Source organism: Canis lupus, chromosome 15 (assembly GCF_011100685.1).
Source record: "Canis lupus familiaris isolate Mischka breed German Shepherd chromosome 15, alternate assembly UU_Cfam_GSD_1.0, whole genome shotgun sequence".
Taxonomy (NCBI): Eukaryota; Metazoa; Chordata; class Mammalia; order Carnivora; family Canidae; genus Canis; species Canis lupus.
The window spans coordinates 40,243,403-40,258,322 of record NC_049236.1 but is presented as its reverse complement, the minus strand read 5'-3'; the positions used below and the strand labels follow the sequence as shown (position 1 = coordinate 40,258,322).

The 14,920-nt window shown below is 36.8% G+C and overlaps 1 protein-coding gene across 6 annotated transcripts in view; it reads right to left on the bottom strand.

Annotated features, from left to right (window-relative positions):
- The window catches only part of ANO4 (anoctamin 4), a 404,256-nt gene that overhangs the window by 182,635 nt on the left and 206,701 nt on the right, over positions 1 to 14,920 (bottom strand). For all 6 annotated transcript variants that reach the window (XM_038558801.1, XM_038558802.1, XM_038558799.1 and 3 more), the window contains 2 exons: positions 14,782 to 14,918; positions 11,984 to 12,142 (listed from right to left, as the gene is read on the bottom strand). In XM_038558801.1, coding sequence (XP_038414729.1) covers positions 11,984 to 12,142; positions 14,782 to 14,918 — 296 coding nt within the window. The remainder of the gene's footprint in view (positions 1 to 11,983; positions 12,143 to 14,781; positions 14,919 to 14,920) is intronic.

Below are 14,920 nucleotides of genomic sequence, written 5' to 3'. Positions count from 1 at the left end.
GTGTTTTACATTAGACAAGTTCAGTTTAGACCACTGAGGAAGTCTTTCATATTGTTTTGTCTTGTCTTGTGGGATGGTAACAATAGTTCATAACACCAACTCAGTTCTTCAGCTGTGTCTTGTATAATGGGTATTTTTTTCCCATTAATGTTGTTCTGTCTTTAGAAAAGAATGTGCGTGAATCACATAAAATATGTATTGATTTAGAATAAATTTTTGCGTAAATCAGCTTAAGATAACTTTGTACTGGTCATCGTGATCTGGCAACAGAAATGCTTTCCTAAACAAGCAAAAGCAGTAGAAACAATAATAATTAGGCCCTCATGATCCTGGAGACCTGTGATCGAGTCCCACGTTGGGCTTCCTGCACGGAGCCTGTATCTCCCTCTGCCTATCTCTCTCTCTCACGAATAAATAAATAAAATCTTTAAAAATAATAATAATTAGGCCCTCAGATACTTAACTGGTCTCAAAAATTATACTGAAAGTAAGGGATCTGTCAGGAAGAAGATAGACAGAGGGAGAGAAACAGAAGAGAGAGACAGAAGACAGGGAGACAGAGAGAATGAGACAGAGAAGAGACAGAGGAGAGAGGGCCCTCACCCACAATTTGATAAAACTGCCTTAAGATGGAGCAGTGAGAACAAGGACATGATTCGGATGAACTAATATGGGGTATTGACACCTTTTTGGTGACACCAAAAAGGACTAAGTCCTGGCAATGAGGTAAGACTTACCATTAGTATCTCTTGCTACCTACCAGATCCTTTCAGCATTCCCTAGACACAGTGCAAGGGCTCTGGGGCCAAGGGGTGATGGGGTTGAATGCCTGAGATCAGGAAGGACAGAACAGTCAAAACACAACAGCAAAGCACATGCAGTACACACCAGAGACACTCCCTGAAGTGCCAGGCCCTGAACACTCCACGACCTCTTCTTCATAAGGCCATTACTTTCATGAGCAGGAGATATAACTGGCTTTACTAGGACACAGAAAAAGGCAGAAACTTGGACAAAATGTTAAAAGCAAGTTTATCTCAAAAGAAAGAACAAGATAGGGCCATAGCCAGAGGTCTAAGTGAAACACATATAAGTAACATGACTGATGGAGAATTTAAAGTAACAATTATAAGGATACTCACTGGGCTTGAGAAAAGAAGATGAGTGAAACTGTTATAACACACATAAAGAATTTAAAAAAGAATGAATCTGAGATGAAGAATACAATAAGCAAGATTGTAAACAGGCTTGATGCTATGAACAGCAGGCCAGAAGAAGCAGAAGAATCAATTAATGCAGACCTAGAAGACAAAATAATGGAAAACTATAAAGTTGAACAAAAGAGAAAAAGAATTATGCAACATAAAAAGACACTTAGGGAACTCAGTGCCACATCAAACATAATGACATTCATATTACAGGAGATGCAGAAGAAGAAGAGAGTAAAGGGTCAGAAATTTCAAGAAATAATAGCAGAAAACTTCCCTAGTCTGGGCAAGGAAACAGACATCCAGATCGATCCAGAAGGCAGAGAACTCCCAACAAAATAAACAAAAGCAGGACAACACCAAGACATATTGTAATTTAATTTGCAAAATACAGTGATAAAAAAAAAATCTTAAAAGCAGCAAGACCAAAGTCCTTAACTTACAAGGGAAACTCTATAAGGCCAGCTGGAGATTCCTCACCAGAAACTTGGCAAGCCAGAAGAGCGTGACATAATCTACTCAAAGTGCTGAGTGGGAAAAGTTCTGCAGCCAAAAATACTCTCTCCAGCAAGGCTATCATTCAGAATAGAAGGAATTTTGTTTGTTTCCCAGACAAACAAAATCTAAAGAAGTTCATGACCACTAAACCAGATCTACAAGAAATATTAAAGGGGACTCTATGAGAGCAAAGAAGAGACCAAAAGTAACAAAGGAGGAGAGAAAATGTCCAGAAACTACCACAAAACAAGTAATCAAATGGCAGTAAATACATATCTATCAATAATTACTTTGAATGTAAATGGACTAAATGCTACAATCAAAAGATACAGGGTGTCAGAATGGACTTAAAAAAAAAAACAAGATCCATGTTATATACTGCTTACAAGAGACTAATTTTTGACCTAAAGACACCTGCAGCTTGAAAGTGAGGGTGTGGAGAGATATTTCTCATACAAATGAATATAAAAGAAAGTCAGAGTAGCAATATACATGTCAGACAAAATACACTTTTTTGTTCTTGTATTTTTTTTATCCTGCTTTGGTAATAGGGTAGTACTGACTCCATGGAATGATTTTGAATGTGTTCCTTCTATTTCATTATTTATAAGATTTGATAAAGATTGTCACAAATTATTATTTTTTTAATGTTTGGGAGAATTCATCAATGAAATCATGTGGGCATGGGTTTTCCTGTCCTAGGAGATCTGGGGTTCCTAGTTCAACTTTCATTCTTGTTATTGGTCTAAGAATATTTCTATTTCTTGGATTCAAGATTCATGATTCAATCATGGTAGCTCAAGCATTTTTAGGAATTATCTTTTTTTTTCTAAATTATCTGATATGTTAGTATGTAATTGCTTATAGTAATCTGTTATCACACTATGTATTTCTGTGGTTATCTGTTGTATTGTTTGCTCTTCCATTTCTCATTTTGGTTTTTGAGATGTCTCTCCCTTTTTATCTTAATGTAGTTAAAGCATTGCAACTTTGGTTTTTTGAAAAAAAAAAACTGGCCATTACTTTCAACATTACATTATTGTTTATTTTGGTCTCTATTTTATTTCTGATTTTTCTCTGTTATTTCCTTCCTTTACTAAATTTCAGCTAAGTTTCTTCTTTTTCTAGTTCTTTGTGGTGTTAAGTTTATTTGAACTTTTTTCTTAATACAAGCATTACAGCATCAATTTCACTTTAACATCTGCTTTTGCTGTATCCCATAGGTTTTAGAATATTGTGTTTTCTTTTTCTTTTTCGTTTTGATACCTATTTTGATTTGCCGTGTGATTTCTTATTTGGCTGATAGCTTGTAGAGTAGTGTGTTAATATTTAAATGTTAATATTTATATTGTAGATTTTCCAGTTTTGTTTTATTGTTGATCTTTAGTTTTGTACCACCTTTGTTGAAAAATATACTTGGTATGATTTCAGTCTTCTTAAATTTGTAGTATTTGTTATGTCTTTTAATGTGATTTAACCAGGGGATTATGTGTGTACTTGAAGAAAATCTGTATTCTATTTTTCTTGGATGGAATGTTTTATATACACTTTTAGAACCATGTATTCTTTTTATTTATTTATTTATTTTTATTTATTTATGATAGACACACACACAGAGGAGGGAGAGAGAGAGAGAGGCAGAGACACAGGCAGAGGGAGAAGCAGGCTCCACGCTGGGAGCCCAACGCGGGACTCGATCCCGGGACTCCAGGATTGCGCCCTGGGCCAAAGGCAGGCGCGAAACCGCTGAGCCACCCAGGGATCCCCTAGAACCATGTATTCTGAACTATGTTTCAAGTTAAAAAAATCCTAAAAATAAAAAATTAATCACTTTAATTGAGGGTGCTCACTTAAAGCATATCAGAGGGGTGGTGGGTGAAATAGGTGAAGGATATTAAGAACACACTTATCATAATGAGCGCTGAGTAACAATGTATAGAATTGTAGAATCATTATGTTGTACACTTGAAACTAATATAATACCGTATGTTAACTATAGTGGAACTAAAATTAAATGGAACCTTACCATTAAAATGGTAACCCCTAAAAGACACTATGACCTGAATGCTTTATGTCTCCCAAAAATATGTTGAAATCCTAATCCCCAACGTGATGATATTAAGAGATGAAAGCATCTGGAAGGTTATTAGGTCAGAAAGGTAGAAGCTTCATGAACAGGATTAGAGCCTTTATATATAAAAGAGACATCAGAGAGGTAGCTCACTCCTTCTGCCATGTGAAAACAGTGAGAAGGCAATGGCTATGAACCAGGACTCAGGGCCTCAGCAGGCACCAAATTTGTGGGTTGCTTGTTCTTGAACTTCCCAGTGTCCAGAACTGTGAGAAATTTCTATTGTTTATAAACCATCCAGTCTGTGGTATTTTGTTATAAGAGCCTGAATGGGCTAACACAGACCTTCAAGGAATCTCTAGGGCTTTGATGTTCAGAGAAAATCTGTTTTCTCTGCTCAGTGCTTATGATTGTCCTTAAATTGCTTTTTCCCTTTATCTCAACCTGAGACCCTTGATAATACATACATGTGACATATAAGAAAGTGGAGATTAAGTAAAGTAAGTCTCTCTCTTCAGGCCAGAAAACACTAGAGGACTGGAATTTGGATAGTTGAGTTTGTCCTGACACTCATTTATTTTAGACACTCATCATTATGGTTTTAACTGTGAAGAAAGGGAAGAGTCCCTGGTTCTCTTCTCCTCATATCTCAGAGCTCTGGATCCTGAGAGAGCATCTACAGCAACTAGCTGGATGTGGTTACAAAACATAAACAGGGATGTAAAATACAAAGGGTAGTATAGGCCAGAAGCCTGTGTAGGCAGAGAACATCTGAGTGAAATTAGAGTCTTAAATGGAGAAATCTTTGTGAAATTTTCCCTTGAATAGGGTAAAGCAAGACTAGGATGAGCAAACAAATACAGTTTAGTTGGTGTTATTGTGTTTGTTTGTTTGTTTGTTTGTTTGTTTGTTTTAAGCTCTGGATTGATCTATAACTTCATTCCCTAATGAACCCAAAACCAAATTCTCTGGAAGCAGATAAATACCTGAACCTTGACAATACTTAATTTGTTACCTGATGTATTCTGTTTTTCCAAGAACATTAAAGATAACCATTCATCTCATTAGTGCATTAACAATATATGGTCAGCTGATGTTCCTATTCCTAATGGCTATAGTTTAAGGAATTTACAAACTCTATGAAAATTTTTCTAAAGTTTATCTTGAAAAACTATTTTAAAAGTGTTAATATACTTTATTTAGCTATTATAATTATAATTATAATTATAATAGATTTATTAAATGCTTAAAATATGAGATATAGAGCTAAGCACTTGATATGAATTATCTCATTTAACTATCATAATAACCATGAAATATATCTCATTAGTCTCGTTTTGTAGTTGAGCTAACTTCCCTAGGAGTACACAGCTTTTAGTGGCAGAAAAAATAAGCACTGAGAATATCTAGCCCCAGACTCTTATTCATTTTATTAGGTACCTACAACTGTATAACAGATTATACCATGAACTTAGAGGCTTAAAATGACATAGAGTAGTGATCCCAGAGTTTCTGTAGGTCAGGAACCCAAGTACAACTTAGCTGGCTTTTCTGCTTTGGGGTCTTCACCAGGTTCCAATACAGCTCTCGTTTAGGGCTACCATCTCATCAGAGGCTCAGCTGAGGAAAGATGTGCTTTCAAATTCCCCCAGTTGTTGGTAGAATTCACCTCCTCATGGTTGTAGGACTGAGTTTCCTATTCTGTTGCTGGCTGTCAAGTGAGGGCAACTCTTGACTCCTAGAGGCCACCCCACCTTTTTTTGTACCTGACCCTCTTCACAGAATGTCTTACAAAATGGTAGTTTACTTCCTTAAATCCAACAAATAAGAGTCTTTCTAATGCCAGTCAGCTTGGGGTCTTATGTACCATAAACAATCACAGAAGTGACTTTCTACTACATTGGCTATAGCCTATGGTTAAAAGCAAGTCCCACATCCTGCCTGCATTTAAGGGGAGGAATTATACAAAGGTGTGAAAACCATGAGGCAGCCTTACTGACTTTAAGGTCGTTCCACCACAACCACTAGGCAAGTAAGAGTGGAACTGTGCTTGTGCCAACTTCTCAATCTTTGCCAAATCTGTACGCATCTACTATTTTAAATTATATTTAAATATTCTAAATTACATATTTTAATTGCCTTTATTTTCTTAAGCTGACCCACTTTTAAAATAAAGAGCTTTTATAACACAGACATATAGAGAAAAATCAATATTACTTGCCATAAAAAGAAGGTAAAACAAAGCAAAATAAAGGCAAAGTAAAAAAAAAAAAAACACAAAGATTTATACTGTACTATGTATTTACCTATATGGGCTCACTTAATTGTCATGCAATTCATGGTAAACAGTATCATCCTCTTTATTAAAAATACAGAAACTGAGATCCAGAAAAGTTTGGTAAGCCATTCAAGACAACACAGCTTGTAAGTGGTTGTAACAAGATTCAGATCCATGGCAACTGGCAGCCAAAGTGCACAAGAACTATGGTCTAGCACTCAACTCATCATGAATCCCAACTTTCCTGGTTCCTTTTCCTTTTCCTTACTCCACCTGTCTCCTCAGCCTTTCTCCTAACCTCTTCAACCCCAAGATCCATCTTCAAATACCAGACATCAATACAATATAAGAATGAGAGCAAGTATGCCCAGGTTTTACTGCTAGCTTTATCTCTTGTTGGCTTTTTCCCCTGGGGTAAAGTATTGCTTTGCCTCAGTTGTCTTATCTATAAAATGGGGGTGATAATAGTAGGAGCTTAATAAATAGGAGTTAAAATTTTAATACAGTTTTTATCACAGTCTCAAAGAAAAATGTCCAAGTCACCTAACCTTGAGTATTGTGTGTTTATTGCAGTTAGGTTTTCAATCCTTCTAGGGAACAAGTGAAAACAGAAAAAAATTTGACAGAATGCTTTATTTTGCTTTTTTTGTCTGTTTTTAAAGCTTACTATAATTAATCATGTTTGAGGGCAATGCCCTTGAGTAGGACTGAGAGGATGGAGTCTTGTGCCCAAAGAGTTGGCCTTAGCTAGGAGGATGGTCAGGATACCCTGAGCACTAGAGGGAAGGTTGTTCATGGGCACAGATGCAGGCAATGGTGTCCCTGCAATAGGAGGAACTTGTGGTCATTCTTTTCTTATTGCTTCAAGGACACTGCTCTGTAAATTCTTCCTTCATGCTTCTACAATGTCGATTTTGCCTCTCAGGTAAGTGATTTATATTAACATGAAAGCATGCAATTATTTCTCCTATCTTCAATAGAAAGAACTCTTTCCTGATGCAACTTCTTACTCCAGTTATCACTCCATTCTCTCTTTCAAAAGACCAATTTATCCCTGCTGACTCCAAGTCTTTTCCTGCCATTCTTTCCTGAATATACTTTGGTCATGCTTTCACCTCCACCTCCCCACAGAAATGTTCCTTGCCCAGCTCACCAAACTCCACATTGCTAAATTCAATAGCTAACTTTGGTCCTCATCTTTCTTGCTTCATCAGCAACATGTGACATGACAGCTCCTTCCTGGGCACCACACCCTCTGAGTTCCCTCCTGCTTCCTGCTGCTTACTCTCTACCCTCCAAATTCACAACACAGGTATGCCCCACATTCAATACTCAGATCTCTCTTCCATTTGTAGTCATTCCTTTGGAGAGTTCATCCCAATGTGTATCTCCCAGTCAGAGCTCTCCTGTATTCCAGATTCTTCTGTCCTACTCAACATCTCCATGCTTAACCTGTCTACGAGAGGACCCACACTTTTCTGCATCCCTGTAAACAGCAGCTCCTTCCTTCCAACTCCTTAAATGAGTAGTATGTAACAGATAAACAGCCTGTGACTCTTCTCTCTCACATCACTTACCCAACCTATTTGAAATTCCATAAGGTCTACTTTCTACTCTTATCAGCATCTCTGCTGTGTGTTTGAACAACCCACCATCCTCTTCTTCCAGAATCCTTGCAACAAATCTCCTAACTGATCTCCCTGCATCTGTCCTTGCTAGGACTCCCCAAATCAATATGTAACATGAATGACCTTAATAAAACAAAAATCAGATTTGTGTCATACCTCTGCTCAAAACTGTCCCAGGATGTCCTTGTCACTCAGAAAAGCTAGTATCCCAGTGACCACTAAGGCCTGATGTCATCCATCTGCCTTTGTCTCTCTGGTGTAATTCTTACTATTTTCCACCTTGCTCAGTAACTCCTGTTATATTGGCCTCCTCAGTGTACCATGAACACACCACGGAAGCTTCTGCCTCAGGGCCTTTGAACTTACTGTTCTCTTTTCATGGAAGAGAGGCCTACCCTTGCCAACTTCTACAAAGTTATAAGCCCCTTCCAACACTTTCTGCTTTACTTTCTTCCCCACAGTGTTTATTGATATTTTATGTATATTTACTTTTTTTTAAAAGATTTTATTTATTCATGAGAGAGAGAGAGAGAGACAGAGACAGAGACACAGGCAGAGGGAGAAGCAGGCTCCATGAAGAGAGCCCGACACGGGACTTGATCCCAGGTCTCCAGGATCACGCCCTGGGCTGACAGCAGCGCTAAACTGCTGAGCCACCTGGGCTGCCCATATTTACTTTTTAATTTTGTGCTTCAGTTCCAGCAGAAAAGGGCTTTTTGTTTTATTTACTGCTGAGTTCCTAGTACTCAAAGCAGGGCCTGGTGTAGAGGGAGCGTGCAAGTTTGGTGAATGAATTAACTATCATCAAAATGGTATGATTTATCTAATTATAGTTATTTTGTAATTACTAATGAGAGAGGTTTTACCCCCATGTTCTGTGTGAGTCTAAAGAGAAAAAGTGCTTCATTAATACAACTACTACTCACACATTCCAAACAATTCAAAAGTCATCCACAATTTGATTATTAATATGCAGGAAAAGATAAACTTCTCACTGATGATAACCATTATTTCAAAATAGGTACCAAAGGGCCAGTGATGGGCATACAATTTAAAATGAAAAAAAAAATCGAAATGGAAAATGCAAATAAGTAAATATGAGTTTACCTTTAAAAAGGAGATCTCTTTAAATAAACACTAAGCAGCAGATCATTTGGACCTAATAATACTTTACTTGGGAATTTTGCTGTGGACTACTTTCTCTAGGCTAATCTGGAAGATGAGTTACAGAATATTAAAGACCCAAGGTGCCAAAAGCAAGCAATTTGCTGCTGACTAATCAGGCAGAGACAATTTTTTTTTTTTTAGTAAAGATCAAATTTGACTATGTCTTCCCTTTTATCATGAATTGAAGATTCTCCTAGTTGTTTCTTGAAATTCAGCGTTAAAAGAGATGATGATTCTCTTACTACCAAAATGTTCAAAGACAGAGCCTGTCTTTACCGATGTGCAGGCAAAAACCTTAAGTCTGTGAAACATGTTTTCCATAATTGTTAGGCATCATGACACACACTGAATGAAGAAAAACACTAATCATAAAGTGTATTTAGTGTTAAGCATTTCAGACATGTATGGATTCACACCAGGCTTTCTAGGTTTTCTTTTTTCTTTTCCACCCTTAACTAAGTTCTTCGTTTCCTGTATAAGAGTGAAGCAACGTCTGGAAACTGAAATAGCTATTAATATTATTGTCTCTTTGCTATACCTGTTTATATAACACTTGATTTAAATAAGAGTGCTTTTGATGGCTTCTAAATCTAACAACACAATGTAGATACAAGTTAGTTATTCAACTAAGGGACATTTTATTTTAATTATTTGTGACAGGGAAAAAATGAATTTATCCATCATTTCCTGCTGCCTCCCAAGCAGAGAAGAACCTGCAAAGGCCCCTCTTGCTGAGCTTGCTGTGGCTATGAGAACACAAAACAGAGCTCAGAGGCTGAATGAGAGTCAATTGTGCCATGTATGCAAAAGGTGTGGGCTCCAGGAAAGACTGGAGCGGGGCAGTGGGAAAGTCTGCTTAGAAGGAAGGTTCCAGAAGGAGGAAAACCTAGTTGTTGGTAGTGGATAGAGGATTGTGGGGAACAGGATAAATAGGAAAGCTGTCATTCAGGGAAGACGTTTCAGAGGGAAAAGTTAAAAGAAGTGCTTAGATTAAGTTTTTATGAATTTTTCTATATGGTGACACCACCTTTTTTCTAATTGCTGTTTTTTTCTAGCATGCATGAAACAAATACCTAGCTTCTAAAATTTCAAAAAATTACAAATGAACAAAATCAGCTTGTATACAACCCAAACCATATAGCACACCATGGGTAGCACAACTGGGTAACACAATTCTCTGCTGCATGCTTTAATTCCAGGAGGTGGATACTGTAGCACAGATGATATATTAGGACACACAGAAGATGTACTATCTTTGTAGTACTGAGTATTATTCAGAAGTATTGGGCTTTTTGAGTTATAACTAATAAGTCATAAAATGGCATTAAAATGATCTAGGCAGAAGAAACCCCAGTAATGGAGAACATAGTTACAAAGCTTAAGATAGAAATCTCTCAGTAATTGAATAAAGCCACCCTGTTTTGATGGGAGTTAAGACTCAGAATCAGAATGGATTCGAAGAAAGACTTTCATTATTTAGGATCATGTGGCAATTCACATTGCTTGATATAAAAACTCTGAATAAGAAAGAAGAGTAAGAGATGAAGGAATGATTTTTTAAGGATAAGAATATTAATGCACTATCAGTGTTAAGAGAAGAGTATACAGTTGTCTCAATAGGCACTTAACAAGATTTATCAAAGATGTGTTCTGTGGGTAGAACAAAGATTTTCTGGAACCCCACAAAAGTGGAAACAGCAACACAGTTAACTCAGTGTGTTGCTCCAAGGAAATCTCCAACTGAGACAGTCTTCTGAGGAACCCGGATTCACTTTCCAAAGAAGCAGAACCTGTTATAGCCACAATCATCTCACCTTTGTTTTTTGCTTTAAGATCTATTTATTTATTTATTTGAGAGAGAGGTAACAAAAGAGAAAGAGTGCACATGAGAGAGCACACTTGTGAGAGGAGGGGCAGAGGGAGAGGGAGAGAAACGGAGAGAAGTATACTCTGCGCTGAGCCTCAGCTGGGAGCTATACTCTGCTCCATCTCAGTACCCTGAGGTCACAACCTGAGCAGAAATCAAGAGTCAGATGCTCAACGGACTGAGACACTAAAGCACCTCTCGCTATTTTTCTAATTCCCTTTTTGGAGAAATACTGCTTCTGTTTTCATAAATGCTCAAGAGTTGAGGTCAGTCTAACAGATCTGTAAGAGTCCCATATATCTAAAGTGTCCCAAGATCAGCTTGCAACCGCATGTACCATACAAAGAAAAACCTGGATGTCTGATTTCAAAGATCTATCCCTTCAGCCTTGATGAGCAGAATCAGAAGCAAACATTTTTAACTGCCAGTATGTTCTCCTCATTGACTATGAAAAACTCCAGAAGTTTTGCAAAATGTTTAAGGGAAATCTAAGAAGAGTTACATCGTCTAGCTAACAGGACCAGGTTCTATAAATGAGCATGGTATTCTGGGGTACACAACAATCTCATTGTGGGTTATTGTCAGAGGTGTGGCTGGGCCTTGGGTACCTTCCTTGGTAATTTTTCCCTTGAAAATCTCTAGACAGAGAAGGGAGGAAGGGGAAGAGAGAGAAAAACACAGGTAACTCTTGAGTTATGGAACCTTATTAAAAAAAAAAAAAGACTTCTGAATGTCTCTTAAAACTGGAATCATTTTCTAAATTCCAGGTGTTTTTGGCCATATCAGCCAGACAATCTCTCCTGGTATATGATGATGTCCAAGCTCATTACATTTCCTGAAATGGAAAAAGAGTCTCCAGAGTGGGACGATTATATCTTATCCAAAGTTTTCTTAAATCCATGCACTAGAACCCTCCAATCACAAAGAGCAACAGTAGACATAGGAAGTCAGGTAAAAAAAAAAAAAAGAAAAAAAGAAAAAAAAGGAAGTCAGGTAAATCATAACACTTTGAAACAAGTGATTTAATTGAAATGGAGTATTTTGATTTTAATGGATTCTTTTGGCATTAAAATGCTCCCAGAAGCAAACTGTGCTTCAAAAAACTAATTATTGGAACACTCCCCAAACATCGCAGACTGGCAAACTCTGCCCAAATGAAGTGTTCAGTTAACATAACAAACATAACATAATGGCTTATTTTTTAATTGCCTCTCGATATGAATAGATGCATATTTGTGTTTCTTCTTATCCAAGTAAACTACGTACCTCTTTCTCCATTTGTAATCCTTCTGCTCTAATATTTCGTTCAAACACTTCTCTCTTTTCGGTCTGTGGGTTAGATTTTCTGTACACAAGAATATAGTCAATCCGACACTTTCCATCTCTGAAGTAAAGTCCATTTGATTTGTTTTTTTCTGGCACTGTCTGCACAGAAAGAGAAAGAAACCAGTTTAAGACACTCATAAAACTGAGCCTAAGCCAATATTAAAGAATTAGAAGTCAATGAGTTTTCATTGTGTTTTCTCAAAATTACATTCTTATTAATGAAAAATGTAAGCAGTAGGGAACAAAAAATTAAAAATTGGAAAAAGAATGCAGTGAAAGTGAAAAAACTAAAGATACCTAACAATACCAAATGGTGGCAAGGATCTGGAACACCTGAGAATGATCATATTCTAAAAGTGAGAGTGAAAACCACTATACTTACTCTGGAAACACACTAGCAATATCTTGTAAAACTGAACATCTGCATAACACAAAACCCATAACAAGACAAATCCTTATTTAAGCAACTAAGAGATATGTATCTATAGCAGCACTGTTCATAGGAATAGAAAATCAAAAAATGTGAATCAATTCAAATGTCCATGGACAGGCAAATAGGTAAATAAATGGTAGAACCATCATGAAGTGGAAGATTATACAACAGTAAAAATGAATGAACTACAGTTACATCTAATAGTAAGCATGAATCTTAAAACAGTATTGATAGAAAAGAACCAAGTCATAGAAGACTTCATGCGACATGATTTTTAATAAAGCACAAAATAAACTGAATCTAGAAAGAAGTTATTAGGGCTGTGGATGTGCATGGTGAAGCTATTTTTAGAGCAAGAGAACTAAAAAAACAAAACAAAACAAAACAAAAATTCAAGAATATGGAACTTGTGATAAGGTAGTGACGAGATTAAAAGTAGCTCTGGTAGTTTTAGTGTTTCTCTAGTTCAACATTCCTCAAACTTTCTGTCCACAATAAGAAAAGACATTTTACTTTGTCGTATCTGTGTACATATGTAACATAACCAGTATCTGAGACAAAAGATTCACAAGACAATACTCATCCTTTCTACTTGTGTATGTGCTAATATTAATTTTCCATTCCACTAAAAATAACTGGAGTTATAACCTACAACTAGGTTGTCAACCTAATTTGAAAACTACCATCTTAGTTATAAGCTGGATAGTAGTTTAAGGTGTTCATTTTATTACAACTATGCTTCAAAACATATATGTAAGTTATAAATATTATTTTGTAGTGAGTACACACATAAAAATTAAAGAACAAAATAATATAATTTCATCTAGGCTCCAAAGGCTTGTTGTAATCATGTACAACACTGAAAGTGACCATCAAGTACAGGCTGGTTAGGCTACAGTCAAGTTTCTCAAGCTGATAGATTTCAAGAACATGTCCATGAATCTAGCAAGGAGAAGTGAGGGGTGGGGGCTGGCTACCTTTTCTGTAGGTCCAGTTTACATCAGGTTTCAAATAGTGGTAGATGGGAGGCAAATAAGCCAGACTCATTAGCAAGGCCATTGCTAGAATGGCAACTTTTTTTCACAAGTGCCATACATGCAACCTCATCCAAAAGGGAAAATATCAGCCAGTAGGGATGGAAATGTCACATCCTATGTCTTGGTACAAACATTTTCAATTGATGATCAATCCTCACTGATTTTTTTTTTTTTTTTGGTTTTTGCTTTGAGAGGTACTCAGAAGTCTTCCCAAACAAATGCTTTCTTAACAATTATTTGCTAAGCAAGGGAACTACTCTTGCTTAGATTTAGCACATCAGTATCTGTCTGCAAAAACAAGGTTTCAGCAATGGCATCAGGTTAGTAAAGCCTTAACCCTCCTGAGACTGTTTGCTTATTTGTAAGGTTAGGTGATGAGACTAGGTGCTCTTTGAGATCCTTCAGGAGACCCCTCTTTTATGCCACATCATGGCATTCAACGTAACTGTGTGAAGGGGTGACAAAGGTATGAAGTTTTTCTTTGAAAAAAAAAAAAAGTATATGGACAGTAGCAGTAGCATACGGTGTTGTCAGAAAGAGATTTAGGAAGCTTGGTAGAAGTAAACAATTTTCCCTGTTCAAAGGTGACATCCTGTCAATGGTTAACTGGCTCTGGAATAATAAATATAGTAAGAATATGCAATAAAGAAATGACTCTGATTTTGTGTTCCCATTACCTCTATCTAGTGCATATACAAAGAAGGTATTAAACTCCACTGAGACAAAATCTAAGCAAGAATGAATGCCCCTAACAAAAGTTGTTTTTTTTTTTTTCCAAAATGACACATGAACAAATGGATCTATTTACAATTGCAATAAGATTACAGAGGCAAATGGAAACTCAGGGAGGCTTTGAACAGGATAATCTACTGAGAGCTGGTCCATTTTGTGTCATTGTTCTATGTGTTGGGTGATTTATATGAGGAAGTCCATACTTGTAAAGCTTTCTCTCTCTGAGTGACACTCAGAATGTAGATTATCATAAAACGACAGGTGGCTTTAAGGATCTCCCTTTATATAAATGAAATGTCTCTAGGTATAAAAAGGGAAATATATCACTTAGTGAAAGTTTGTTTTAAGCACAGGTAGGTTCAGGATCACTGAAATGTGCTAGACTGATGAAGGAAATCAAAAGAATATAAGACCTGCCCCTTATTTTCCGGAAACCTACAGTTCAATGAGATAATGACTTTAAACAATCCATGGAATATGCTTCACAGATTCCTACCTGGGTGAAATACTGTATTTTTAAGAAATCATACACTTACCTCTCCCCCTGCTTCCAATCTGCTAGCATCATCTGAAGTACTGGTCAGGTTTCCAGGGTGAAGCAAAGAATCATCATCTTTGCAAGGACTGTTGACTGCTTCTAATTCATCAAAAAGAATATTGACATCCTTGGCCACT